A 27,640-nucleotide genomic window follows, 5' to 3' on the forward strand; every position below is an offset into this window, starting at 1 on the left:
GGCTGCAACATACTGCCTCTCTGTGTCTTGTCGCTCTTGTGGTTACGATTATGAGATGGTCTGTATAATGTTGGTTTTGGGCTTTGTCTTCTTCCAGGTTCGTGGGAGCATGACTCGCAAATAACAGCCATTGAGTCTACCGAATTCTCACACGTGGCAAGTGGGCTACGTCCGAAGACGAGCTATGAGTTCCGGCTTAGGGCAGAAAACGCCATTGGAGCCAGCGACCCTAGTGACACGCTTGTCCTCACTACAGAAGAAGAAGGTATTCCTAGTTTTTATCATAGCCATACATTTTGTCCTCGCCAGTTATAGTGTGTTCCAGAGGGAGAGCAAGCAGGATAATTCACAGCTGCTCGGAAAGCGATGTCAAAAAGAAAAAGAAAAAAAAGAAAACCACGTCACGCTTGGGGCTGTTACCGCTACCGGCGCGAGATAGTACATTTTGCGAGTAGTTTGCAGCTGTAGCCTTTCTACAAGCCACTGGGCTAGCCACAGGGCTTTAAAGTGCTGCAACATTTTGGAGTTGTATAAACGAACCGGCTTTGTCAAATCATCATCATCATCCTTATTTTAATCATCATCCCATTTGTCATGCTCATCCCTTTTCTCCAGTGCAGAGTAGCAGGCCAGAGCAAGCTATAACTCTGCCTTCTGTAGGTAATTTTCCCTCTCTCTCGTGTGCTCCAGTTCTCCCACCAGAATGTGCCTTAAATTTCCCACTCTTGAGCCTAAAATTTTTCTGAATGATAAGATCAGAGGCTGTGAAAGGGCTAGTTATTGTGCAGAGAGGTAACCGCTCAAAGACGAGGGCATTTCAAAACACTTTCCCAGCATTGTGACGTTACAGTCTAGTACTTTGAGACCAACAATCAACACGAGGTCTTTTCATGGTCTTTTCAAGTCGAGACGAGACTATTTTTCATGGCACGTTGAAAGTCCGAAGGTCTTGGGACACACAATAGAATAAATATATTAATAAATTGGGCACTTTATTTCCGCCTTTACTGTTTTCAGTATGACAACCGGAACACTCGGACTCGCCAGTACTATGACTGGAGCACTTGAGTGTTTTTGAGACGTGCCAAACATGCTGTCCGATAGTTTTTTTCTACACGTGACAAAAATGATCATAAAATTTCGGAACGAAGCTATAAGAGGATGTTCTCGCTTCTAGCTTTTTTCCTTTGGGTTTTAGTTGACCAAATTTTTGTAGATAGAGAGATGTGCACGCAATTTTGGAGGAAATCTGGATCAGTTTGGCTGTACTGAGACAAATGGTACTGAAAGAAATTTCAGCCAACTGAGTTTAGCAGTAAATATAGGCTTCAAATGGAGCTATTGAAGTCGAAACTGCGATTGGCTATTAGTTTGAGAAATTAAATATTTATTTATTTATTTATTGAAGGAAGACAACGTACAGATTGCTTCAGTAGGGGTTATTGTTTCACAAATAAACTCATGTGAACAATTTCATTAGTTGTAAACTTCAACATTATTAGAGGTAAGAGCAGGTTCCTCAATGACGAATGGTTTAACGCAGCTCCAACTGGTGCGCCACGAGATATCAAAGTCACTCCGACTGGTTCCCGAAGCCTGCACGTCTCTTGGAAGGTAAGCACTGGCTACGAGGGCCAAAATGTCAGGCGGTTACAGTGGTGTGCTCTTGACGGGTAGCGCCTTGCTTTAGTACACTAGTGCGATGCTGGTAAAGTAGAAGGTAAAGCTCTTCCACGCAAATACTGAACAATTTGTTGTATTGTCGGCGCATTAGGTTATCAGCGCAGAAAGTTTGTGCAGTGGTTGCGACGATTAGTATTTTTTGGGAATCGTGATTTCTATAACACGTAGAGGACATGGCACGTCGGAGCTACAAGATATAAGGTTGCGAAGGAGAATAAAGAAATCGACGCTATATACTTACTGACGACGATGCTCTTGTATACCAACTGATCCTTCCCTTTTCCGAATTCAACAGCCGCCGTCGGACGAGGAGTCCAACGGTTTGGTTCAGGGCTACTACGTCGGCTACCGCGTTCGCGACGCGAAAGAGTCGTTCTCCTACAAGACGCTGGAGAGCTCTGCTGCGTCGCCGGTGCAGCAGTGCGAGCTGACGGACCTGAGGCGCAGCAGCCAGTACAGCGTCGTCGTGCAGGCATTCAACGCCAAAGGTGCGGGACCCGCTTCGGAAGAGGTCTTCTCCCAGACGTTGGACATCGGTGAGTTCCATTCTTGGCATTTTTAATGCGTTTGCATCAGGAGTGTCCAAGTGGAATACAAGTGGAATATATATATATATATATATATATATATGTTTTGCTTCAGCTACCTCTAGCCGGAGTTTAAAAATATGCCGATGTGCTCTAACACAACGCGACCAAATACGTGTTGCTCATTTTTGTGTGATAATAAGATAATTAGGTCATTAGTCAACATTTATTAACCAACTTTTGAAACAACGAAGCTGGAAACAATTCAGATTAGGAAGTTGCAGAGCGGTTTGCAAAACACCCGAATAAACAGTTTCTGTCTTTCTCGCGCACCATAAACGAAGGAAAGCGGGGTGGCAGCGCGGGAGGGAAGAGGGGTCTTCGACTCCGCCAACAAGTGCGTACTTTGCACTGCCGCACGCGGTCGTGCGCGCTGTATCTTGGAAGACATCTGCACACGGCTCATCCCTTTGTGCGTTGTCAGGGTTGTCGGACGATCTCTCCGCTGCCACTAGTTGTAATGGTTGTAGATGTTGTAGGAGAATCGGTGTTACTTGGGGGGACTGGACTAGGCGAGCAGGATTTATTTACATATTATTTACATTAGAACAAGAGATACATTCGACAGTCTAGCGTGACTCCGAAATGGAGCACACAAGGCGAAGCATACAGCATGCGAGCACGAAGCTCCAAACACAACGCTTCTCGAGCACGAGCACACCGCTCACGAGCACGATCACAGAGCACCAACTAGCGAGCAACCCTAGGTCCCTAGGTGAGGCAAACGTTCGAGTCATCGTAGCCGAGCCCCCTTTGAGCGGGAGGGCTTGCACACACACGTACGCCCAGCTTTCGCTGCCCCCACCGAGGCTAGACGGGCTTCGCAGAACTCGCGGCTTACGTCTTGACCAAAGGAGGCGCCTCTTATTTCCCAAGCTGACCCCTGCAGCGTGGCCGCCGGTTCTCCATTGCCTTGCGTCTTGAAAGGCGCGTGGGACGTTGCCGCCAGATACATTCCCTCAGGAACTCCCCCGCTCACGGCAGACCAGGTCGGCGGTGGCGGGTTCAGTAACATACCTGGTTCGTCGAACTCATCTCGGCCTTCCCACGTCGGAGAGTCGCTGATTCCGCGTATTCTCCTCCGCACACAGTAGACTTAGTGGCGCCGTTCGACTGGAGAATGACGGTGGCTTCCCAGAAAATGCCAACGCTGCTGCTGCAGCTGGCTGAGAAACCCTGCATATTGGCACCTCGGCAGGCCATCCCTAACAGCGTGTTGGGTTCTCGGCGCTCATGCGTGGAAGCGATAGTTCCCACGAAGGTCACTTCGCTCACTGCTGCTGCTGCGCTTGCCCACACCAGCGTTTTGGCAGCGAATGTCCGCGCTCATCAAGTGTGATATGCTCATGTTTCCTTATGCGCGCTGAATACATGTTTGTTAATGAAGTCAGTAAACGAAGTTTCCTAGTTTATATGAACGGTAAAACTACTATTCCTACTTCGTATAGCTGAGTACTAATTCACTATCGCAATCGATGTTTCGTCTTTAGGGCGAAACATGTTTTTTTTTTATTTTGAGGTTGTCCTATCCTAAGGAATAGGACAATGGATCTGGACGAAAATGCTAATTACCGCAAGTTGGAGCCAAACCAACACGTTTCTCATTACTCCTGCTATATGTTCTACCATCGATCAACTGTGGTGCCTATCTTACTGTCCTCTTTCGTGCGTGTTTTCGTATGTGCCCTAGATCTAGACCTGGGAGTGTTGCCGACCGCCAATCATGGCAATGGTGGCAGTTCAGGTTCCACAGCCAAGCAATGCGTGCAATAATTCTTCGCCATCAAATAGTATTCGCGTACTGTGCGCGGAACGCCGCTTTTGAAAGTATTGGCTTATAGCACTATCGTCTTGCATTTATCTCAAGTTCAGGTGCTCATAATGAGCGCCTCCAGCTGGGGCGCTCTTTATCGGCGATACCATTTCGTAACACCATTTACACATGTCAGGCGAAAAACGAGAGTGCAGTGAGGCGAAACAGTAGAAATGCGGTTGTCAACACTACGTTGTCCGTTGTACAAAATATAATATGACACTTATTAAAATGAAAAATTGGGCTGGTTGGTTTACGCTAAGCATCATGGTAAGTAACACGAAGTTTTGTGTTTTGTAAGTTTTAAACCTCAGTTGCAGTGTAGCGCTTTGTGCGTGTCTCTTCTTGGTTCTTACGTGTCGTTTTTGTTGCGCTGCTTACGAACATGCTTAGTAATGGAAAAAAAAAGTACCGAAAGCGAGAAAAACAAAGAAATCTCCAGACACCAGAGTTTTTTATGAGAGCGGCTTGTTGGGCTAGTTGGTACTAGAATTAGAAACTAGAACTAGAAATTAGAAAAAAGGAAAAAAAAAATCGAGAAGCAGACATGGGCAGCCACCTTCCTATCACTTTGCCTATGTCTGCCTCTCGATATTTTCCTTTTTTCTAGTTTGCTGGCATTCTACGAGCATAAACAGGGGCCTTCTTTATTCGGTAAAGTAATTTCATTAGAACAGCAATTTTTAACCCACTGCTCTTCGATTAATCAGATTTTCGGATGACGCGATCCGCTCTCCTCCCTTAGGTACTCCTGGAAAACTTTATGAGAGACACTGCAAGCTTTGGGAGAGGGTTGTATATGCTGCGGGTGAGGGCTGCTGCAACGCATAGATACGTAAATGTCCTCCCGAATTCCCCATCGAACACAGTTTTTCAGCTGTAAAAGCATTGAAGCGTAACATTGGTAGGGTTTAAACGCGAACCCTTGTTTTCGAAGACATGTACTGCAAATGGCTGTCGTGACATGACATCCAGACATATTTGATTTGACAGCGGAAGTTTTTTCAACGTATGCGGCAGGACGGAGAGAGCACCAATCATATCTTTTTTATGCGAAAGACTGATACGAAATGACGTCTAACAGGAATCAAATACGTCTTACGAGTTTTATTAGCTATAGTTGAGGCCCAGCAAAGTTGGTGATTTGAAATCCTGCATGATTACATTATAGAATGTCAGAAAACTTGTCTCACTAAGTGCGTACGTGGTGCTGTCAAAGCAAATGGTCAGGCTTTTCCGACATGTAGAGGTTCATACGACGGGAAAAGCGAGGCTTCACTTCAGAAACTGGGGCGGCCCGGAACAGTTCTTAAAAAATACGGGGAAAAAATGTCTGTGTTGTAAGAAGGCGTCGCATTTTCCATTCCATTTTTTCTTGGCTACTGTAATCAAAGGCGCATGTTTTCGCGTGCTTTTAGTGGCTGACGCTCATGGCACTCTTTTCTGTGTAACGATGCGCCATCATGAATACCTCCATCGTCATTTTATCCTACACGCCTATGCCTAGAGAACGCAACACGCTCTCCTTGCTCGTTTTGTGGTCTGTGCCATCGAGCTCATGGTGACTCCTTCCCCCCTTTTTTTTCAGATGAATATCGAGAGGATGTGTAAATAGATTACAAGTTGCTCACCTATGACGTCGTATAAACCTTTTCTTTCTTTCTTTCTGGCTATCTGCCTGCTTCCCTACCTTCTGACCTGCCCTATTTATCCTACCTACATTTTCTTTGTTTCCTCTTCCTATTATATCATTGCCTCTGCATTATCACTTAACTTATGTATATATTTAGACTTAATAATCACAAGTTAGTTATAATACGTGAAAGACAATTCAAATTACAGCCTATTTTATACAGAGAGCCGCCACAGCTCTCTGTAAAAAACAATACATAAATGAGACTGGACAACAAATTCATACAATACTCAACGGTCACCGCATGGATACAAAACACAATTGACTTAAAGCAGTAGCCAGCCACTTCAATGAACATGGTCATATATTCAACAAAGCAATACTTTATATACTACAAAGAAATTTCCGTTCCCCTCGCGACAGTGAACATACGGAATCATACCTCATACACAAGTTTAACTGCCTACACGCGACGGGAATCAATTTGGCACGTGGCAACTTAGAATCTTTAAAAGCGGTAGCTTAAATCTGAAATTCTCATATCATCAACCAAAGGCACAAGACATATCATGCTACCAGCTAATCCTAATTTCTTAAACTCACCTATTCCTCCATTTCGAAAACTTTTTCCCTGCCTACTGCTCGATCTACTATACACTTTCTTGTTTTAGAGCGCAGCTCTTTGGCGTCCGTTCCTGGGTTTCGCGTCGTCGTTGTCGTCGGCGTTGTCGTCGGCCTCGTAACCAGCTCCGCCCCCCTTCGCTGGAGTGGGAGACGAAGGACGCGAGCCGCGAATGGCGGAGACCAATGAGAGCGGCCCCTTCAGTGACGTGCGCGCGCGATGCTGGTGTCATGCGGACCCTCCTTACGGCTCGATGCGCACTCGTGTCTGGTCTCAGCCGATCCGCTCGTTTCGTACTATCGTCTGCTCGCGCCACAGCTCTTGCCCGCGCCTGTTTGGTTCTGTTGGGTCGGTCTCGTTCGCGCTTGTTTTGGTTGTTATTGTGTGAGATTGTTTCTTAATCTGATTGTATGCGCTATGCGAATTGTATAGTACTTTCTGGAAGCCATGCGGCACCAGCGATCACACTGGAACCTGTGACGAGTCATGTATAAACGCCGGCTCGCTTGATCCGCAGATCAGATTTTCGACCATTACCGACTCTGCTACATGTCTCTCTCAAATTCTTTGCTTCAAAATATCGCGAAATGGAAACACGTATAGAGCTGCGCTCAAATTTCGCATTAGGGAGTATCGTAATCGTCGGATAATTTTTTACGTTTATGTCAACTGTACGAACCATTTTTCCCAAGTACACCTGCCTCCGTCCGCTTCTGCGAACGTCACCCTCCTATTTGTTATACCGGTTTCGGTCCACCTCGTTTTGTCTGTTTTAATCATATATTTTTTGAAACACCCTCACCAACACATTCCAAAGTCCCAGACACCAGCATACCTTTTTCGGTGCCTTAGCCACACAGGGTATCGCCATTTCTGTATACCGCCTAACGACACCTACGTTGAGCTACTGGGGCTAACGTCCCTTGAAAGACCATGCCACTGCCTTCCAGTTACCCCACGAATTGCACCGCAGACTCCTTGTCGCCATCTTAACTCCTTCAAAATTGTTCGACGTATTTGCTGCTACGCTACTACAGTCACTTTTTCAACTGATGTATTTTTGGGTCTCTTTTGTTACTCGCGCACTGACCGCCTGACCGGCTCTTCTAAAGCCACAAGAGCATGCCGCCAATGACACCCCGGAATTCTCCCTAACCTCTCGCTTCCCCAACACTCTTCCATGCCCCTCTTTTTCGTTTCTTGTTCATTTTCCCCTCTTGGTGTACCCCCCTTCTTTTCCCCTCCTTTGCTTTCTTTTCTCTCCGCCTTCCCACTCTCCCGCTCTTGTGCCCTTGTCTTGGGAACCACGCTCACAAACGTCAAGCGACATCGCTCATTCTCTTTGAAGTCTCTCCCTTTACAACCAGCCGCCACCGACAACCACCACTCGTGACGTCACTGTACTAACCCTTTAAAACTAACCTGCCGAGGATGACGACGTCGCCTTTGACGAAGATAGGCCCTCCTATCGAAACGTTGGCCAGCCTTTCTGAGGCACTTTATCCCTGTTTATAACCTCTATACCACAGTGTGCTATTCCATCTGTCAGCCCCTGTCTTGATTTTGTTGGGAGTGTGCATTTCTGTCATATATCATTGTACTTATACGACCATGTACGTTAAGACACTTGCGAATATTTTATGTCTGTAGATTCGTAGTGTCTTTAGAACTTGCTTAAGGTGCTATGTGAACCAGCGTATTGTGAACCACAGTGATGATGATTAGTGTACTGATGGCTTCAAATGTCTCCTGCGCGCCCTGCAGCTCCGGTAGTAAGGTCTCTGGAAGAATCTGTAATTTTGGGTTTTGTCACTGCGATTCCAATTTTAGCGATGAAATGTTCAGGATATTTATTTGTTCAATTTTCTGGCAGGACATGCCGTGTTTAGTGGATCAGAAACTCATGTTTAAAGCTGTTAAACTCGGCAGATAAGTTAGCTACATGTTTGAGCGAGTTGGTTGCATTTCATGAAAGTAGGCTTTTGTCCACAAACTTGAGAATGAAGAAAGCAGACTCGAGAAACGCATGCGCTTATGTTTGTCAAGTTTCGTTCTCTAGTTTGTGTGCACAAGCCCACCCGTCATGGGTTTGCAGATAAGTTTAAAGTTCCGAGCTGCTTGAGAGATTACGCACATTCCGCTTTTGCGGCACTGTCGATGCGACTGCACTTCGCTTTGTTTGGTCCCGTTGTTTACCCACCCAGATGCCCCTGCTGCGCCGCGGCTGAAGATGGTTTCGTCAACATCCTCTTCAGTGCACCTGAGCTGGGATGTTGAGAGAGAGCAGCCGATAAATGGTGAGCAAGCCATTCTGGTAGCGAGAACGAAAGTGTAGTAATCCCGACCGCGCGCAGTGAATAAATAAATAAATAAATAAAAATAAATAAACAAACAAATAAATAAAAATAAATAAATAAATAAATAAAAATAAATAAACAAACAAATAAATAAAAATAAATAAATAAATAAATGGTTGAATAGGTTTCAGAATAAGCCATGGTGCATCACGCTTCCTCGATGATGTGGCGTGGAAAAATGCGGCTGAAATGTTTACGCATTATTTGGCAATATTTTCCGCGTCTCTTATATTCTTTGAAATTTTGCATCAAGGCAGCATGTTTTCCCGTTAAACGCGGAAGCGGAAGTTGGGGGAAAAGGGCGAGAAATGGGTAGTTGTGCAAATAACGACGAAACGGCACTGTCTTATGTATACATATACGCAGGGGTTTCCCGTTTTTGTCGGTTCATTCTGCCTCTTATTTCGTTTCTGCTTTAAAGAGCAGTGTTCGCAGCAACTCACGTAATAACCACCTGTTCTCATTGAATTCTTTCACATAGATGATGATGATGAAGCAACATTTGCTGGGCCCGAAATAAATCGGTGGTGCACGCAGGCACCAGACGGGGTGGTTCCCTAGTTACGGGACCCATATGTTTCCAGCAGCTCCTGGCCCCTGTCCGTCAGTGCGAGCTGAATCGGTAGGGCGGGGCTGGATAACAAGGTCTCCCATCGCTCAAGGGGTTGGGGATTGGGGGCGTTGGTGGGAAGGGGAGGAGGGGGGGTCTTGAGTTCTGTGCACTCTGCCAAGACGTGCGGCAGGGTGCCCTTTTCTCTTCTGCAAAAAGGACAGAACATATCGTGTTCCGCAGGGTACATGCGGTTCATCAGTACGGGATGCGCAAGCGATCCCGCCTGCGCTCGACGCAGGATCGTCTGTTGTTGCCTAGTTAGTTTGGGGTGCGGTTCTGGCAGTCTGCACCTTTCCTCTCGGTACATCCGGGTAATGTCCCGAAAGCTGGTAACCGGGTGCGGTAGCTCTGCCGGCTCGTGCTCGGCCCGGATTGACATTTCTCGGGCATGGTAGTCGGCGATGGTGTTGCCTGCTACCTGCGAGTGAGCCGGGACCCACACGAGCTCTATGGCTCTTCCCGGAGGCTTGTGCTTGTCTAGAATGGCTCGGGCCGCGGAGGAGATTACCCCCCTGCGGAAGCTTCTGTAGGCAGTCTTTGAGGCTGTGACTACGGTGTTCACGCTCGGCTGTGCGAGTGCGAGGGCCACGGCCGCTTCTTCGGCTACTGCGGGGTCTGTTGTCTTCAGGGACGCGCTGACGATCAGCCTGTCTTTTGATGTAACCCCCACCGCTGCACGGTCACTGTGTTTCTGGAGCGAGGCGTCCGCGTAGAGGACCCTGGGGTTCTCTTCCAGCTTCCGGGCTAGTGCTTTAGCTCGCGCGGTGCGCCTCTCGTCGTCCTTGCCCGGCGTCATGTTCCGGGGCAGGGGTTTCGTCTGAATGACCGTTTTCCAGTCTTCCGGAAGGGCCGTCTTGATGGGTACTGGCTCGATCTGCCATCCTATTTTGCGTAGGACGGCTCGTCCGTGTTCCGTGTGACTGAGCCGGATTCTCTGATTTGAGAGGTGGGCTTCGATGAGCTCCTCCACCGTGTTGTGGACGCCCATGTCAAGCAGTTTTTGAGTGGACGAGTAAATAGGCATGCCCAGTGCTTGTTTCGTTGCCTTACGAAGCATCGTGTTTAGGGTGTCCCTATTCGCCTTCGTCAGCTGGAGATACGGTGCGGCGTAGGTAACCCGCGACACGACGAACGCGCGTACCAGGCGCATGGCATCGTCCTCTTTAAGGCCTCGGTTCCTATTAGATAGCCTCCGAATCATACCAAGTATCTGTTCGGTTGAAGTCTTGATCTTTGTGATGGCGGCCTGTGCCTTCCCGTCGCTCTGAAGTAGTAGGCCGAGAATTCTAATCTGCTGTGTTGGCTTGATGGTAGTTCCGGCGATGGTGATAGTCACGTTCGGCGGCAGCTCCTTCTTGGATTTTCCCGGTTGGATAATGAGCAGCTCTGATTTCTGGGGAGCGCAGCTCAGTCCGCACGACTTTGCGTACTCATGCACGGTCGTTGCCGCCCGCTGCAAGACTTCCTCCATCCAGGCATCGGATCCGGCTCGGGCCGTCCACACCGTAATATCGTCGGCGTAGAACGCGTGGTCCACGCCTTCAATTTGCTTGAGTAGATCGGGCAGGGGCAGCAGGGCCAGATTGAAGAGCAGGGGCGACAAGACCGATCCCTGAGGGGTGCCCCTATCGCCGAGCTCGACAGGGTCCGACTTCTCCTCCCCTATCCTGATGGTCGCCGTTCGGTTTGACAGAAAATCTTTTATGTAGCCAAATGTCTTTCGGCCACACCGGGTTTTGTTTAGATTCTGCAACACGCTCGCGTGGGACACGTTGTCAAACGCTCCCTTCAGGTCGAGGGCGAGTATCCCGCGCGGCGCGTGCCTCGTTGCCGGCTTGACGACCAGTTCGTGGAGTTGGATCATCACGTCTTGGGTGCTGAGATGTTGCCTGAAGCCGTACATCGTCTCTGGCATCTGATCCGTTTCTTCGAGGTGCTCCTGCAGCCGGCGAAGGACCATGCGCTCCATCACCTTCCCCACGCAGGATGTGAGAGAGATGGGCCGCATGTTGTCTATCGTGAGGGCCTTGCCGGGCTTTGGAATGAAGCGGACCTCGGCGTCCTTCCATTCCTTCGGCAACTGCGAGCTTTCCCAGGCTTCGTTAATGTGCTCTAGGAGGCTGCTGGCCGCTGTACCGCTCATGTTACCGAGTAATTTGTAAGTTATGGCGTCCCTGCCGGGTGCACTTCTCTTGTTACTGTCATCTATCGCTGTCCACAGTTCCGTCATGGTAAACGGCCGGTCCAGTTCTTCGTTGTTGGGTCCTTCGTACCTCTCGGGCACCGGGTACTGGCCCTTGTCTGTCTTTAAGTACTTGGCCTTCAGGTCTTCCAGGAGCCTGCTGCCGTCTCCCTTGTACGTGTTCAATACTGTGGTGAGGTTGCGATTGGTCGCAGTTTTGCTACTCAGCGGGTCAATCAGATGCCTCAAGAGACGCCACGTCTTCCACGTCGAGAGCTTGCCCTGCAGGCCGTAGCAGGTCTTCAGCCAATTTTCCTTACATAGTTTGGCCGCGTGCTCGGCGATCTGTTTGTTCAAGACCGCTATGCGCTTGGCCAGCTTTCTGTTGTGTCTCTGACGTTTCCACCGCCGCGTTAACGAGTGTCGTGCCGCCCACATGTGGGTCAGTCTGGCGTCCACGTACGGTGTCTGCGACGTCGTTGCGATTTCTTTGGTAAATTTATCGAGAGCCTTCTTCTGTTCCCTCGCCCATTCGGTGTAGGTCCTTTGTGTTTCAGCTTGTCCAGATTCTTCCTCGGACGCCTCTTCTTGTTTTTTGGTAAACTTTCTCATCTTGTCCCAATCCGTGATCCGCGCCGTCCCCAGCACAGCCCGATATCGGGAGCCTCGGATCGTGATGCCGATCACGCTGTGGTCAGACCCCAGGTCCACTTCTTCGCTTCTCCAGGAGACGTCTAGCGTGCCTGATAACCACGACAGGTCTGGCGTGGTGTCCCTCGCGGCACTGTTGCCTCTTCTGGTGGTTACGTCCGGCTCGTTCAGGAGGGCCATCTCGTGATCCTCCATTGCTTTGGACAATGCTTTTCCTCTCTTGGACTTAAACTTATAGCCCCAAGTTGTGTGAGGGGCGTTAAAGTCGCCGAGTATCAGAAGCGGTCTGGTCCCCGCCAATCCTTTCGCCTGGCTCACGATGCGGTCAAATTCGTACTGCCGTTGTGACGGCCGGCACTACGCGCTCATTACAAATAAATTGCCCGAGCTGCCAATTTCTCTCGCATGAATTTCGACCAGCGTGTGCTCGCACCCACCCTGCGCCGTGACATGTTGAGTTATCGCCACGTTGCTGCGGACGAGCACCGCCGTTCCTTTCTCCGTGGGGTCCGTGTAAGCTACGTACCCCGGGAGTTTTGGTTTCCCGTTTGTTTCTTGTAAAGCAATTACATCGGGCTTGTTTTCTTGCCCGTCAATGTGTAATAATAGTTCCGCGTCTTTGTTGCGAATCCCGCGGCAGTTCCATTGGTAAATTACGGTGGTATCCCCCCCGGTTTTCTTCTTGTGCTTCTTACTTGGCTTCTGCATCATCCTTTCCGGACGTCTCGAGTCGATTGCGCCTTTTCGCGATCGCGCCTTTGATTTTTTCAGACCGCTCCTTTTTCAGGGACCAGAAGCGGTTCCTCACCGCTGTTGAGGCTACTTTTGGCGCTAGGCGCTTGTGCTTCACCGATCGCATCTGAGGCTGACTCTCGACAGCTTCGAGTCGGGCGTCCATTTTGCTTAGCCTTTCATTAATTTGGGAAATTGCGGCCAAAATGGCCGTCAGCTCTCCTTCTCGCGGGATCTGTGCCGTTGCCGTGGTCGCGGTCTCTGCGGTCGTCGCTTCCTCTCCGCTCGCGGGGCTGATTTCGGCGTCCATCGCCTCTTGATTATTTGATGCACGTTGCGTAACCCCAGCCTCTCCCGCCACCCGCCCTAGGCGGGGTGAAGGGGGATCCCTCCGCGGCAACCTGCGCAAGCCTGCGGCGTTGTTTGCCGCCGTGATGTTGTTTTGGGGGCTAGAATTTGCTGAACTGCCGTTATTCACCAACGCTTCGATCTTATTCATAAGCGCCCGTATTTGGGCGTTCTGCTCCTGAATCTGAGCGTTTTGGCGCTCTATGATTCTCTTAAGTTCTAAAACTTCGTTACTGTCCTTTTGCAGATTTGCTTGCGAGTTAAGGGGTTGAGAGGGGCTGAGCGGTGGGAACTCGGTGTCGCTGGCTCGAGCGACGGGAGACCTGTTGGTCCAGCCCACCTTTTTCTCGGCGATCCCTCGGCGTCCGGTTGACTCGCTCCGGGACCTTGAACTGGCCCTGGATCTCGAACTGGTCCGGGAGCGCGAGCGGCGGTTGCCGCCACCGTTGCTGCCACCGGATGGTGTCTTCGAGCGGGAGCGACTCCGGCGGTCGTTTCCGCCGCCACTGTTATTGCGGCGGTGGTCTGGCGTGTGTGACCGGCCCCGTTGTTTGGAGGCGCTACGGCGGGGTCCGCCTGCAGGACCTCTCTTGTCTCGGTTTCTTCTCCCGGCGTCTTCTTCCTCTGCTCGGCGCCGTTCCCAGCGTCGCCGGCGGACCACGTAGGGCGTCTTGAAGCGGGCTTTGCAGGCCTTGTCCGCGGTCAGGTGTTTGCCTCCGCACAGGCCACACTTCGGGACACATCTGTGGTCTTCGGCGGGGTTGGAGATTCCGCACCCTCGGCAGATCGTGTTTGAAGGATCCGGGCACACGTCCATTCTGTGGCCCACTCTTCCGCACGCATAGCATACGTCGATTTGTTTTCTGTGCAATGTGCACTCCGTGAGAAGATTACCGTATCTCACGTAATTGGGTACTTTGTGCCCGTCGAAAGCAATGACCACTGATCGGGTCTTACCGATTCGGTTTGCCTGTAGGGCCGTTGGGTTATGCTTGTGCACAACATTGTCCTGAATCTCCTGGGCCGTATCCTCGAGCGGGATGCCCCTTATGACGCCCTTCACCGTGCCGTGGGGGGCCGTTTCGTAGGTACTTATTTCGTGTGCCGTGCCGCGTATGTCGATCCTTCCTACTGCAGCGTATCGGTCGGCGTGCTCTCTCTTGGAGGTGCTCACCACTACGATATTTTGCTGTAGGTTGGGGCACACGACGTCTTCACTTGCTTCATTGGCGGGGATCTGTGCCGCCGCCGCAATTGCACGACTTAGTTCAACACGAGTCACGTCACTCACGTGGAGCCCGCCTCGCGGTCGTAACACGATTTTTATGTCGCCACGCGGCAAGTTTGGCATGCGCGCGCCTTTCAACAATTTGCCTTTGTTTATGCGTTTCGCCCTTGAGTGACGTGTATCGCTGCCAGTGGCAACACCGCCGAGGTTGTTGACATCAGCCGTGGCCTTGGCGCCATCTTGGCTCGTTTGAAGTACGGGATTTAGGCCTATCTTGCCCATGTCTTTGTGCCTGACTCTCTCACCGGCAGTTTTCCAGCCTTGCGATCTTGTGCACTGGTCCGGCGAAATTTCGATGCCGTCCACCTCTACACGCATAGCGGTAATCATCTTAGGTCAATGCTCACTTGCGTAATCACCGATGGTTCGATGTTCCGCTGGCGGCTTCACCGAGGCTCGGGCTGGGCCTACCGCTCCCCCGGCCAAGGCCGAAGTCTACGTTAGGCCCAGCGGCGGACGCTCCTCTCGGCACACAAAAGTCCTCTAAAGTCGGAAAAAGCGGTCCCCTACCTCGGAATTTGGGTTCCCGGTGGTCCACACAACTTCATGCATCCGGTCGATGCACTTTCATTAAGGTGCGACTCAAAAATCCGGCCGTTCAAAGAAAAAACACGAAACCCAGGTGAGATGCGTCCACTCACTCTCTTCGTCGTCCTTCACATAGACGTAGTAAGCTTTGCAAATGGTACAGGCAGAATATCAGCGTGTCCGGAATTTAACAAATTAAAAAAAAAATGAAGACACTATGCTTTAGCATACTCCTCGCATCACCAAGGTAGCAGCACGAATTTCCAGACGAAACGTTGCCTGTCAAAAGCTCTATCGTGTCACTGACGCACTTGGAGGATTCTGCATAAAAGCAAGCTATTTCTTCCCGCCATCGCTTCACGAATGTAGAAGCCCTATAGACTGGCGGACTAATGCAAACTCTGTATCGGTTGAAATGAGTACGGCGACCGCTGCGGCATCAGCATGCTTTTCGTGCATTCAGTTGCCTCACACAGCTCACGAATGTTGGCTTCGAAAGTGGCCTCATTTTCTTGCCGATCCACATCTGCTCGTCTGTTTAGAGCACCTTCGAACTAAGCAGGGTAGCCAACCGTAGATAATCTCTGGTTAACCTCCCTGTCTTTCCTTTGCCTTTTTCTCTCTCTCTCGCTCTAACTAAGCAAATAACTACTAGCCGAGGTGAACTGACGAGGAAAAAAGAGGGAGATGCAACCGACATAAGTGATGGACTGTGTACGTCGAGTGATCACGTGCTGCTGGTGAGCCGATGTTCAGAAACATTTCGCTGTGGAACACCGAGGATGTTTCGCAGTGGAAATTTTTTTTTCCGTGTTTCTTACTATTTTTTTTCAAGTCATGCTTTTCAAAAAGCTGTCCGCCTATCAAGTGGCCTCATTGCTAAAATTGCCCAGGTTAAAATAAATAAAAAGGAATTCTGGGTTTCGCTAGTGTGAGATTACGTTGCCCTAAAAACATGAAATGAGTCATATGCATATCCACTAATGCTGACATTTCACGATTGACATATCATACTACTGTGTATTGTACCCGTTGCGCAAGCCTATTCAACATAAATACGCCCCCTACTAATTACGGTGCTCAAATGCTGAGATTCACGCTTTGTTCTGTTTTCAACATACATGACGAAAACTGCCACGATGTTAGCCGCAAAGGTGAAATATAAGTCCTCGTTTTTAATCTAGTTTCATTGCTTCACAATGATTTACTAGAGGTCGATGCCTATGCGCCCTTATTCACTGTACCGGTAATTTGCGTTTTCACATTCGTTATTCATTTATTTGTTATTTATTTAGTTTTTTGGTACTCACAGCGGGTCTATGAAGTCATTAAAGTGTGCACCTTAAAAGCATTTACACCCTTCAGGTTGTTTTCTTGTCGCACTGGTAACGCCCTTAAGGCTGGGTGCGTTGGCAGTTCGTACTCAAGAAAGAATAAGATGAAAAAAAAAGACAGGGGCGAGAAAGAGAAACATGAACCAGGGCACACTAGCAGCAGTAGTTTATTAAAAAAAAACACACATTCATACATACCCTGAAAAAAAAATACCCGTATAAGCTTAAATATTAGTGGTTAAATCGAGCGAGTGTGCATGAATTAGAGAACGATTATTTACCCATAATCGTTAAGCTTATACTCGTGTTTGTGCCAGGGTATATATGAATGTTTTTTTTTTTCAATAAACTAGAGGTGCTAGTCTGCGCTTGTTCGTGTTTTTCTTTCTCGTCCCCATTTTCTTTTTTAGTTTCGCGCAATTCTTTCTTTATTATGAGGCAAGCCATAGTGGCGGATTAGAGATTAATTCTTACCACCTGGGGCTCTTTAACATGCACCTAAATCTACACGAGCTGTTTTTGCACTTCGACCCCATCGATATGTGCCCCCCCCCGGCCCGAGTCATACCCGCGACCTCAGGCTGAGTAGCGGGATGGCATAGGCACTGGGCCGCCATGTGGGTTCAAGTCTCCACTTAATTTGAAAGAGACAACTATTGTCCCATTTCTATAACTATGCCAACTCAACCAGCTGGTACCATTATTGGGAGACCTGCAGTCAGCGCTTGTATCGATGTTACTACGAACGACAAAACGGCTTTCGTGTGTGTGTGTGCGTGTGCGTGTGTCTGTGTCTGTGTGTCTGTGTGTGTTGCTTGCGTGCGTGCGTGCGTGCGTGCGTGCGTGTGCGTGTGTGTGTGTTGCTTAACATGGACGAGAGCCTAAAAATTTTCGGGCAAGGATCCCTTCACCGCGTACCGCAACAACATTGTCACCTTCCATATTTTTCTTTTTCTTTTTCTTTTGCGGCACGCGCACTCTCGCAAATTGTATTCCGCGCACGCTCCGCTTTCCTCTTCTTCAAGAGAACAACAACTACTTCGCTAGTCGAGTCCTTGCGCTACGAGGATGCCGACAAGGCATCAGAGCAAGCACTCTACTCTTTCAGGGTTCGTGCTGTTTCACAAGCCCGAGCCGTCCCCAACACCTGACGCCCAGTCCACAGAAGATGCCGGCGACTGGTCCGAGGTGCAGACCGGGGCGGAGCGTTCGGCGTACGCGTTTCGCGGCCTTCGCTGCGGCCGCAAGTACGCGTTCTACGCCGTGGCCTTCAACGCCGCCGGAAGGGGTCCGCGGAGCAACACCGTTCTGGCCAAGACGGATGGATCAGGTGCGCTTGTGTTTATTTTAGAACGTTACTCTAAAGAGGAAAACGCTGTTTAACTTGCTCTTGGAGAAAGAAACCCAGCAAGAAAGCGGACACAAATGTGTACTTGCGAACTTGCTAAGTCGTGAGCTGGACCGTTACTCTCTTTCCAGGGCACTTTTTTTTTTCATCTGAGCGCCTAGCCATGCACAACGGAAACACTGGGCAGTGGTGTAAAGCACACTCAAAAACACTGCTTCTCCAAAAGAACCACAGTAGGGGATGCTGCATAAACGTGTTTAGCTTTTGTACTTCTATTTTTATTTTCTATACAGCAAAACTTATTTCTCCACCTTCTCGTAGTGTTCCCTAGCAACCGCAAGAACGGGACGAGAAGATGGAAGGGGAACCGAGGGGCATGTTTTTCGTTAGCCACAACCATAGGAAGCCGACGGATGATGAAGTCAAGGAAAGCATAGGAAAACTCTTTTGTTGTTTTATTTCAGGGGTAGAAATGATAAAATAAAAGGAAATGAAAGCTGATGGAAAAGAGAATTTTCACTAATGGGAACCAAACCCACATCCCCCTTACAACGCGTGCGATGCTCCTCACATTGAGCTACGGCGATGGATGTTTTGGTTTTCTTCTGAGAAGAAAGGCCTGTAAATAACCTCTCCCTGCACCACAAAAGGTCACGTGCTAAATTACACTATTAAAGAAAAAACGCCTCTCAACTTGCCATACGCGAAGTTGGTAAGCACTCGTATTAAAATGACGGCTTCTCTAAGCTGCGAAATTTGAGTCTGCACGGGCGAACGTCTCATATTTACAGCTGATCTCTATTTCATACGCTACATAACTACGGGTTGCAATGGTGGAAGAGTGCTATTTTTTTAGCAACCGGTATTTTCTGGCACCTGCCTTCATGGCATCCCACCTCCAGCACGTGAGACATCCCAGCCAGGCATGAATGAGACATCCCAGCCAGCCGTGATTTTGTCGAATGTAGTGCATGACAATACAGTTCGTGAAGCAATGGTCCTTCTGGCTACGCGCAGCACCCGTGGCACCTGACGAGCGCGACGTTCTGTTGTGCAACGTAACCTCGGTGACACTTCAACTTGGTTCGTGGAAGAGCGGCGGTTGTCCCATCCTATCGTTCGCCGTGCTGTGCAAGCCGCAGTCCCAGAAGGAGTGGTCCCCGGCCACCGCCACCCACCTTGTACCGGACCACAAGCAACCGCCTGTACTGGTCATTCCGGACCTTAACTCGGCTACCTGGTACGACCTGCTCATCACGGCGGAGAACGACGCCGGAGCCACGGAGGCAGAATATGTCTTCGCGACACTAACCCTGTCTGGAGGTAAACCGCCGAACATGCCCTATGTAGATATTCGTGGCGCGTGCTCATAGAACTGTTATTTCGTATCAGTGTAGCAGTACAGTTATAGCGTTGCTTTTGTAATGTTGCATCCGCAGTTAATGTTTGGACAGGCTGTGTAGTGTTAGCTGTAAATGCGTACTCTTCAAGTAAGCAGCTGCTATGGCTTTTACGTTTGAATAATGTTTGTGACTGCACGATCGTATTGCGTAACTGAATCAAACAAGTTTTGATTAAAGGTTGGTACCGTACGTATCTATAACTACGAATGCATGAAAAATACTTTTTGTAGTTATATTCCTCATATCATTTTAGCGCACAGGCGCCATGTATTGAAATGTTCTGATTTTTCACACCATAAAGCAGGCCTATCCAGTACGTGACTATCGGAGAGAACCGCAGCTTGCTACTCTTGTGTTGTCAATACGAGTTATTTTCTTTCTCATGAAAGTTGCAGTTTAGCTTGTCTGATCTCCTCGCTTTTAAACGAACAATTATTCATTGAAAGTCGTGCATTAACTAGACGAAACTTGACTCGGAAGTATAGTGAATCGACGTCAGTGTGACGTCAGCACGGTTAAACATTCAGTGAGCCCTGAATGCGTGCTCTGAGAACCTTGGCTTAAGACTCCGTCGGTGCCACTTCCTGCGTCCTCACGTGCCCGCTCTCGTCGCGGCCTTTCGTGTATATCGACCGGCACCGGTTCGATAGAGGGCACACTGTCTTTCCGTAGGCACCCTACCGCCTCCTCAGTGGACCAAGGCTGTCGACTCACCAAACCGCCACATCCGTATCATCATTCCTGTCGTCTGCACCGTTTTGGCGATGCTGCTCATCTCAGCCGCCGTCTGCTACGTGTTCTCACGCAGACGCCTGTCAGCAATCCAGCGGCCATACCCCGGTGAGAACTGCACGTGCAACAGCAAATCTCGTAGAACACAGTCATAAATTTCCCACACAGTGGAAATGCTTCACCGCTAAGGGTGTTTCTCATGTTTACACCCTCAATCGCACCTATTTAGCACCCACGTATACTCATAACACTCCATATAAGGGTGCGTACGAAAAAAAAAACGATAAAAGATTAGCCCCAATAAGCGTGGTGAATTGGTGTTTTAAAATATATCACAAACGTGCTTATGCTTAATCGCTTGCTTAGCTTTTACTCTATCAGACATATCTTAAAGTCTTTCCGCTTCGTAACAAATTAAAAAGTCAAATATTACGCTTGCTTATGGAACGTTGAGAGCTTTAGTGCTGTGTTTACATTTCGTGAATTGGGTATGTGATAACGAAACTAGAAAAATTCGTGGAATCTCTAATATGTGTGCAGTCAGTAGCCATGTAGAGCTTTAGTGTAGAAACCAGACAAAGTAGCACTTCCTTCGTCTTTGGTTCAGAGTGTTTCCTAACGTACCGTAAGCACGAATACAAACATAAGAAAAGGGTAATACATGCAGTTCCGCGGACCTGTCGAACTTTCCCTCTTTTTCGTCCACTGTACTTACTATTTTTTTCACATCTTTATACTCAGCGCCGAATAATTCAGAAAGGGAATCGCCCTAGGGAGTCCCTAGACGCTACAACCTATCGAACAGTGACGACAAAAGATAACGATCACATTCAAAAAGCGCCACTAAGCCTATAACCTCGCTGTCGCCATTTCTGCCTTCTCAGGCGAAAGTGACCACGCTCCAGAGGTCACCAAGTCGGTCGACACTGTGCCAATGAGCGTGTGGGAGAACCCAAAGCACCAGCAGCAATTTCAAGTGACACACCAGCAGCAGCGCCCTCTTGAGCGAGAGCAGCTCTACTGTCCATCGCCGTACGCCACCGATGGAGGGCGTCTCGGATCGCTGTACACGACTGAAGCACTACGGTCAGGCTGGGCCTCTGCTCGTAGCCTACACAGCGCCATGGAGGAGCCAGCAGATGAAATATCAAGGCCACATCACACCTACGACGTGCCTTTCCCCCGGAGACCACCCGACTCCGAACATCAAGAACAGGTGCAGATGATATTCAAGGGAGAAATCTAGTTGGCCGGATTTCTAAAGAGGCTTCTATATACGTCGCGTGGCGCTAGGTCATCCGACTAATCTACAAAATGAATGTGTTGCAGGGGCATGTCTAGTGTCGAGCGAGAGAGAGGGAAACATTCTTTAGGGTTGTTGGAGATGCTTGGCCTGGCCATGCGCGTAGCCCGCTACATGAAATGACAGGGATGACGTATGGAGTGACGCATTCGGACGTAGTACACTCGCACACAGTATACCCACACACGCATAGTAACAAATGAGTAAAGTGTCTGGTCGATGGCAGGCCCGTCGAGGAGGGCTAAGAGCACATTCGCGTTGTACGAGTGTACCCGCTTTGGTCATTATCGAGTGGTTGTTTCAGAAGACAATGGTGGTGCTATAAAATCGTGTTATTAAATGTTGTTGTTAAATTTATTTTTTTAAATCTCTGCACTTGCTTCAAGCTGACTTCAGCTTTCTGAAGTCGCCATACCTGGCATAGTATATCTGTGTGACCATCGCCAATCACTCAGTGTACCCCCAGTGCTTCACCACTACGGTTCGAGACCGTTTTGCTCGAAGGACACGGCCGGGCTAATAGGAGATTTTACTTGCGATAGCAAGGTGCACTTAGTGTTTGTACTGCTTTGTGAAAAATTTGGTGTGAAGCCTCTTGTGTGTCAAATGTGCCTTCAAGATGTTTAGTCAAGTTAAGTAAAACTTTGCTTGCGATCGAAAGTTATACTTAGTGTTTGCAATAGTCCTTCCGTTTTATCTGAAGGCTTTGGCGCGTCATTTATTTGCTTGTTCAAAAGCAAACAAACAAATAAGTAGAAAATTAAAAGAAAACGACGCAAGGTACAAGGCAACCTCGGAAGCAGCAGCCAGCAGTCGGCGAGTGCGCGATAGATGGCGCAATAATATCATGCCACAGCAAGCACAGAGGGTTCCCTAAAGCGCGAAGTACAGAAAGCGTGAAAGGGTCGCCAATTTGCATATGAAGCTTCGCTTGACGTGGTAGAGCGCGTGTGCAGGTCACCCAGGTAGACAAAATCCTGAGTCGCCCCCCCCCCCCACCCCTGCAGCGTGCACCATAATACAATGGTGTATGTGACATTGTAAAACCGCAGAAATAAATTTCATATAATTGTACGTACAGTCTCCACGAACTGTTTGCAAACGAAGTGAGTCCTTGCCGAAACTGCCTGTCAGGGCCACTTGCAGGTGCAACAACTGCCGTCGAGAGCAGCGTTATGCCCGAAATATGCCCTCTTGTGAATTCTCTTATGGCATGTGATGCTTTTTTACTTCCTCGAGTTCATGTAACTGCACCCCCCGCCCCCCACCCCGCCCACTAGCCTAGCATTCCACACTGATATTAGTAAGTCAAGTAGCCACACTCGCATCAGTTCCAATCATACTGCTATCAAGACAGAAGCACGTCTCCAATGCGTCCGATTAGCAGATAGCACGAGAAAGAGGAAAAAAGAAAAATTTCATGCCGATCAAAAGAAATGACACGCCTCCGAAGAAGAGGACACATGTTCTGCTTAGCACCGCTCTCGACGGCAGCTGGCGTACCGTGAGTGTTACGTAGAGGCCGTTTGTCACGCGCTTGCGGGTTCTGTAAACATTTGCTGTTCACTGCGCCTTAGCGGGATCATTTACAACAGATACCTGAACTTGCTACGCAAATATTCTAAGCCACAGGTTTGGAAGAAAGTATGCAACTTCCGTTTCAAGTGCAATCATTAAGTGTTGTATCATTGTATTGCAATCGTTAGAGTGACTTGCTTTTCGCCTCAATGGTCTTTTATTTTTCTGCCGTGCGCACAGATAGGTACTGAAGAAGACCTGACAAGTTCTACAGAGCGCCTTGGCGACCACATCTACTCCAAACCTGGTAGGATATTTGTGAACTACTAAATAACTTGCAAAAAGGTTAGCTCGAGTGCAATAACTCGAGGTGCATTCGACATTATATTTTTTTTTACTGTTTTGGGTTTCAACAGAGTATTCGAGGTGCTCTCAACTAGGATAAATTGAAACAGTCGACGTGTATTTCAAGGATGATAAAGAAAAATGTATGGTTGATATTATCTCTTATGAACGGGCTAGGTAAGAACAGTGTAACAGCACTTAAGACCAGGACACGTGAAAGAACGACAACACAAGCGCTGCAAGGGAAAAGAGCCCGATGCAGCGCTTGTGTTTTCGTTCTTTCACGTGTCCTGGTCTTACGCGCTGTTTACGTGTCCAAATATGCAACACCAACTAGCAAAACGTCGATTCATCACGTACGTGAGGGATCGACATTTAGCTGGAACCGCGTTTTACCTAAACTTCATTTAAATTCCCGGCTTTCAAAAATGACGAAAGCTAACAATCATTCGCTTAGTGAAGGTGCGATTGGAGCGCTCGTAAATTCTCAGAGATTTTCTTCCTTCTTTATCTCTCTGCGTCTGAGTGATCACAAAAATGTAATACACGGTTAATATAGCAGGTGATAGATAGTGGCACCTAATCTGAATACGGAAATTCCACTTGCGGCATATTGTGATATTTTATGTATTCACGGGGTTCTTCGCTATATCAATATTTGCTTCGTACGTACTTTGTCTGCTTGTAGTAGCATCCTGTCTCTTGCTGTTTCCTGCTGCATCACAGTAAGCTAACGAACTGCTGCCGATTTTCCTCCTCTTTCGCCAAGCTGCAGTGTACATGCCTCCCGATAAGTGCAAGGGTTCCCGCAAGTCCCTGCAGACGCTGAGCATCATCGAGGGCTACCCTAAAAGCAATGTCTCTTACGTCTACTCAAGACCAAAGAAGAAGCACTGGAGCAGCAACGATGAGGAGATGTTCTACGCGGATCACAAGATGCGGAATCTAGCTAGGTGAGTGGAAGGTTGGAAATATCGTAATGTTCAGATTTTTATCTGTATCCGACCTTCCGCAGAACTATTTTAGAGCTCTTAAGTGCCCGCTCTTGCGGCGAGCGTCGGCGTCCCTCGTAACCGAGCAAACCATGAAGGAGTAAACGCAGAGAGCAGCGGGGGATGCAAGACAGCGATAGCAAAGAGAAAGCGAGGAGGAAAGCGGAGGAGGCGGGTATGGCTAAAGCGTGAGAAGAAAAGCTTAGTGCCACGCAAGAGGGGCTCTGCGGCGACGATGGCTACGAGATGGCGCCAGAGTAGCGCACGTCATCTGTTTACCGATGACGCCACCCATGACGTATCTGAAAACAAAGCACTGCATGAGTGGAGGTCTGTCTGCGGTGGTTGTTTTCAATCACTGCCACGCCTTACCCACGCGCTGCCTCTCGAGATGTTCCGATTAGCGAGGCAGTTGCGCCACACTTCGCTCCGTTGGCAAAGTGCCCCACGAGACAGATTGTCCACGCCAGGTAATATATAGCGAAATGAAAACACGTATAGAGCTACGCTCAGATTTCGCATTAAGTATCGTGTATAGTCGTCGGGGAATCGTTTGAGTGCGACTTGCCTTTTCGAGCGCCTTTGACTTCGTGTTATTGTGCGCGCGGGCGCTTCTGTGTCTATTCCTTTGTCTCTCTCTCTCTCTTAATCATCTTCTTATTGTGAATTTTATTTCCCACAGTATACGGCAGCTAACTATACGCTATTCTGGTTAACATCTTTTACTTCTGCCTTCCTGTTCTTAATCTCCGTCTCCTAGAACTTAGCTACATATGCTCTGTAAAGTTCCGCAAAGAGCACGCAAAACGGAAGCCAGAAGAGCGAAGAAATTGATTCAGGTGGTGTGATTGAAAAATGACAGCATTTCGGTCACTTCTAATACAATTTCTTAAAATTGCTAGAAAAGGCGTCGTGGTTGAGAAACGTGTACATGAGCCATAATGTGTAACATTGCATTTGCTGCAAGTGGCTTTTAAGAGAAGGCGAAGTTGTGAAATAATGAATGGAATACGTTTGTTTCCGACTTTTGAATACAATCACAATGAACAGTGTAAATGTTGCTGTACAATTATTGTCTATCAAAAATATTTCGATGGTGCTGCTAGCAGCTGCAGCCCTAGAAAATAAATATCTGCTAAGTACAAGAAATGGAGTGCTAATAAATTCCCTGACATAATAAAACGAAGCTTGCTTTGACGCTTAGAAGATCTACTTTGCGTTAATGGCTTTTGGGCTGAGTAAACTGGGACCACGCTGCAAACAATGTAATCAAACGCCGTGACTTGGGAGCCCAATTCAGACAGCAGTGAACGATATGGGTACTGTCGAGGGTACTAATCACGTTGGAAAATGAGGCCCACCCTTGGCCGCTGCGACGTCATATCGCCGTTAACCAATAGAAGTAACCAATAAGCGTCTTGGATACGTAAATGTGAGGAGGCCCGCCAAGAAGCTATCGCTTGACTGTGACAATCATCCTCGCATAGTTTCTGCCCGATTTTCATCCCTTCCCTCTGCTCGGAATGTAATACCGATACTTGTTCTTTCCCAGGTACGCAGACGAACTGAAGCAAGCGGAAATGGACTCACACGAAAGTGGCCTGGAGTTCACTGCCGATGCGTACGAACTGTCCGAGGCCGAGTGTGACATGCCAACGAGGCATTGCTCGGTGCAAACGTAGTCTGCACCACAGCCTTACGGCCAGCGAATGCTTTGTGCCAGACCAACACAGCCAAGTTGAGATCATTGCCCGTTTCATCCGCAACATGTCCGTGCCGCTGTGACCAGCGCTGCCCTGCTGAATGTGATGTGGCGCACGAAGGACGGCGAGAAGTGTTCGTGAAGACAATTTTTGTGATGCAGAACTCTGGATTACCTGAACATTCTTTGGTTCTTATCGTGACTTTGGCAGCTCGCAGGAAAGCGCTGTCTTGTGAAGTAATTTTGGTCGTTTTGCAATAGTTCTCAGGAAACAAGAGTGAGCTTTTTTTTAAATATCGTTTTTCTTTTAGCTTTCAGTAGCGGGATGAGGTGTGATGGGCCTTATTCCCGGCGTAAGACTTAATTTGCGGAGTGAGTGCTTCTTTCCTGTCACAGAAAAGCTCCCCAAAGTTCTTTCATAGGCCTGAAATCGAGAACTGATGAAGAACACTCTGGCGATATTATCACGCCTAGCGGATGTTCATACTTACAAGAATGGCCTATATCGCCGGTGATGAGACAGGTTGGCGTTGACAATGTAAGCATTTATCCCAGAATTTTCTCACATGTTCATTGTTATGCACAATTTGCTCACGATCATAATAGGCATGTCAATGAATATGCTTATCAACCACGGAACCTCACATAATTGACGATTATTCTGTTTCAGAGGTGGGCGAATGCAAACATTTTTTTAATATGAATCGAATACGAATATTATTATTGTATATCAAATTGAGTATCGAATACACAAACACAGACACGTATATTCACAACATGGATTCGTATTTTTGTATAAATTGGTACCAAGCTTGTACTGACTATGCAGTGCAAGAAAGAAAGAGAAATTCCAAGAAGAAAGGATCACTTTTAAACATATCGTCCCAAATTATCGGTTGAACAACGCACCAAGAACGCTGAATAATTTAGGGCGTAGTTGCAAATAAATTTTGCAAGAAAGAATGGTCACTATATGACTACCTTTTCAAACATGCTAAATAAGTGGATCCCCCAAAAGGTCAGAATCTACGGGTTAAGAAAGCTGCTGTAGAAATTTTATTTTGTAAACAATCGTAAAAGGCCCCACTGCAAGAAAGACATCACAGGTTGTAGTGTAAAAGATAAAAGAGCTGCATTACTACACTTCCGAAAACACTATATGACAGGCTACAAGCAGAAATCACTTCTTTCTGTGTGGGCTTCCGCCACAAACGCGGAAACAAAGTATCCATTGCCTGTTTTATTTCCGCAATTCTTCAAAAACTTTGGTCGTTGTCTCACTTCTGATAATTTGCGATACCTTTTTTTCAGTCAACGCAGAACAGCCACCAGATTAATGATTGGCTGCTGCGAAATATTTGGTAAGACTGACAAATCTAAAAGCGACCACAGGTTCTTTTTCAAATACGAATTCGAATAGTTAGTGTGTAGTATTTTATACGTATTAGCAATCTTCGAATATTCGCCCACCCTTACACATATTTAATATCGTATCTGGCTAATATTTCGTGACTGACTACAATATACCACGTAAATATGAACTCATTATTGCTCTTATTTTACTCAAGCAATAAGCTAACGAGCCGCAAGAGGCTGTCGTGAGCTAAGCGAAGAAAAAAAAAGGAAAATGAAATAAGATGAACCATTTTATGTTAGATTAGCACACCTGTTACTTTATAACTAGTAGGATTTACATGAAAACCTAACACTTCATCCAAAGGCATAATTTTCTTGCTCAGACGTGATTCACTTATCCCCCCCCCCCCCCCGCCGCCTTTACTATAGCAAAATAATGCGCAAACACTTGCATCGGTGCCCTTTGAGTAATGGGATTATATTATTTACATTGCCTGAAAGAAAAATAATTACCAAACTGACCAACAGAAACGTTACCTTCATGATGAGTAAAATAACCTAGCTCTGAAG

The 27,640-nt window shown here is 47.9% G+C and overlaps 1 protein-coding gene across 1 annotated transcript in view; it reads left to right on the top strand.

The window, feature by feature from the left end:
• Positions 1-27,375, top strand: part of LOC135900599 (cell adhesion molecule Dscam1-like) — a 196,335-nt gene extending 168,960 nt beyond the window's left edge. The window contains exons 17-27 of the mRNA XM_065430027.2: positions 98-265; positions 1,544-1,614; positions 1,979-2,219; positions 8,543-8,635; positions 17,480-17,701; positions 18,737-19,042; positions 19,795-19,962; positions 20,739-21,070; positions 22,916-22,982; positions 23,790-23,973; positions 25,565-27,375. Coding sequence (XP_065286099.2) covers positions 98-265; positions 1,544-1,614; positions 1,979-2,219; positions 8,543-8,635; positions 17,480-17,701; positions 18,737-19,042; positions 19,795-19,962; positions 20,739-21,070; positions 22,916-22,982; positions 23,790-23,973; positions 25,565-25,694 — 1,982 coding nt within the window. The 3' untranslated portion in view covers positions 25,695-27,375. The remainder of the gene's footprint in view (positions 1-97; positions 266-1,543; positions 1,615-1,978; positions 2,220-8,542; positions 8,636-17,479; positions 17,702-18,736; positions 19,043-19,794; positions 19,963-20,738; positions 21,071-22,915; positions 22,983-23,789; positions 23,974-25,564) is intronic.
• The last annotated feature ends 265 nt before the right edge of the window (positions 27,376-27,640 follow it).

This window comes from Dermacentor albipictus, chromosome 3 (assembly GCF_038994185.2).
Source record: "Dermacentor albipictus isolate Rhodes 1998 colony chromosome 3, USDA_Dalb.pri_finalv2, whole genome shotgun sequence".
Taxonomy (NCBI): Eukaryota; Metazoa; Arthropoda; class Arachnida; order Ixodida; family Ixodidae; genus Dermacentor; species Dermacentor albipictus.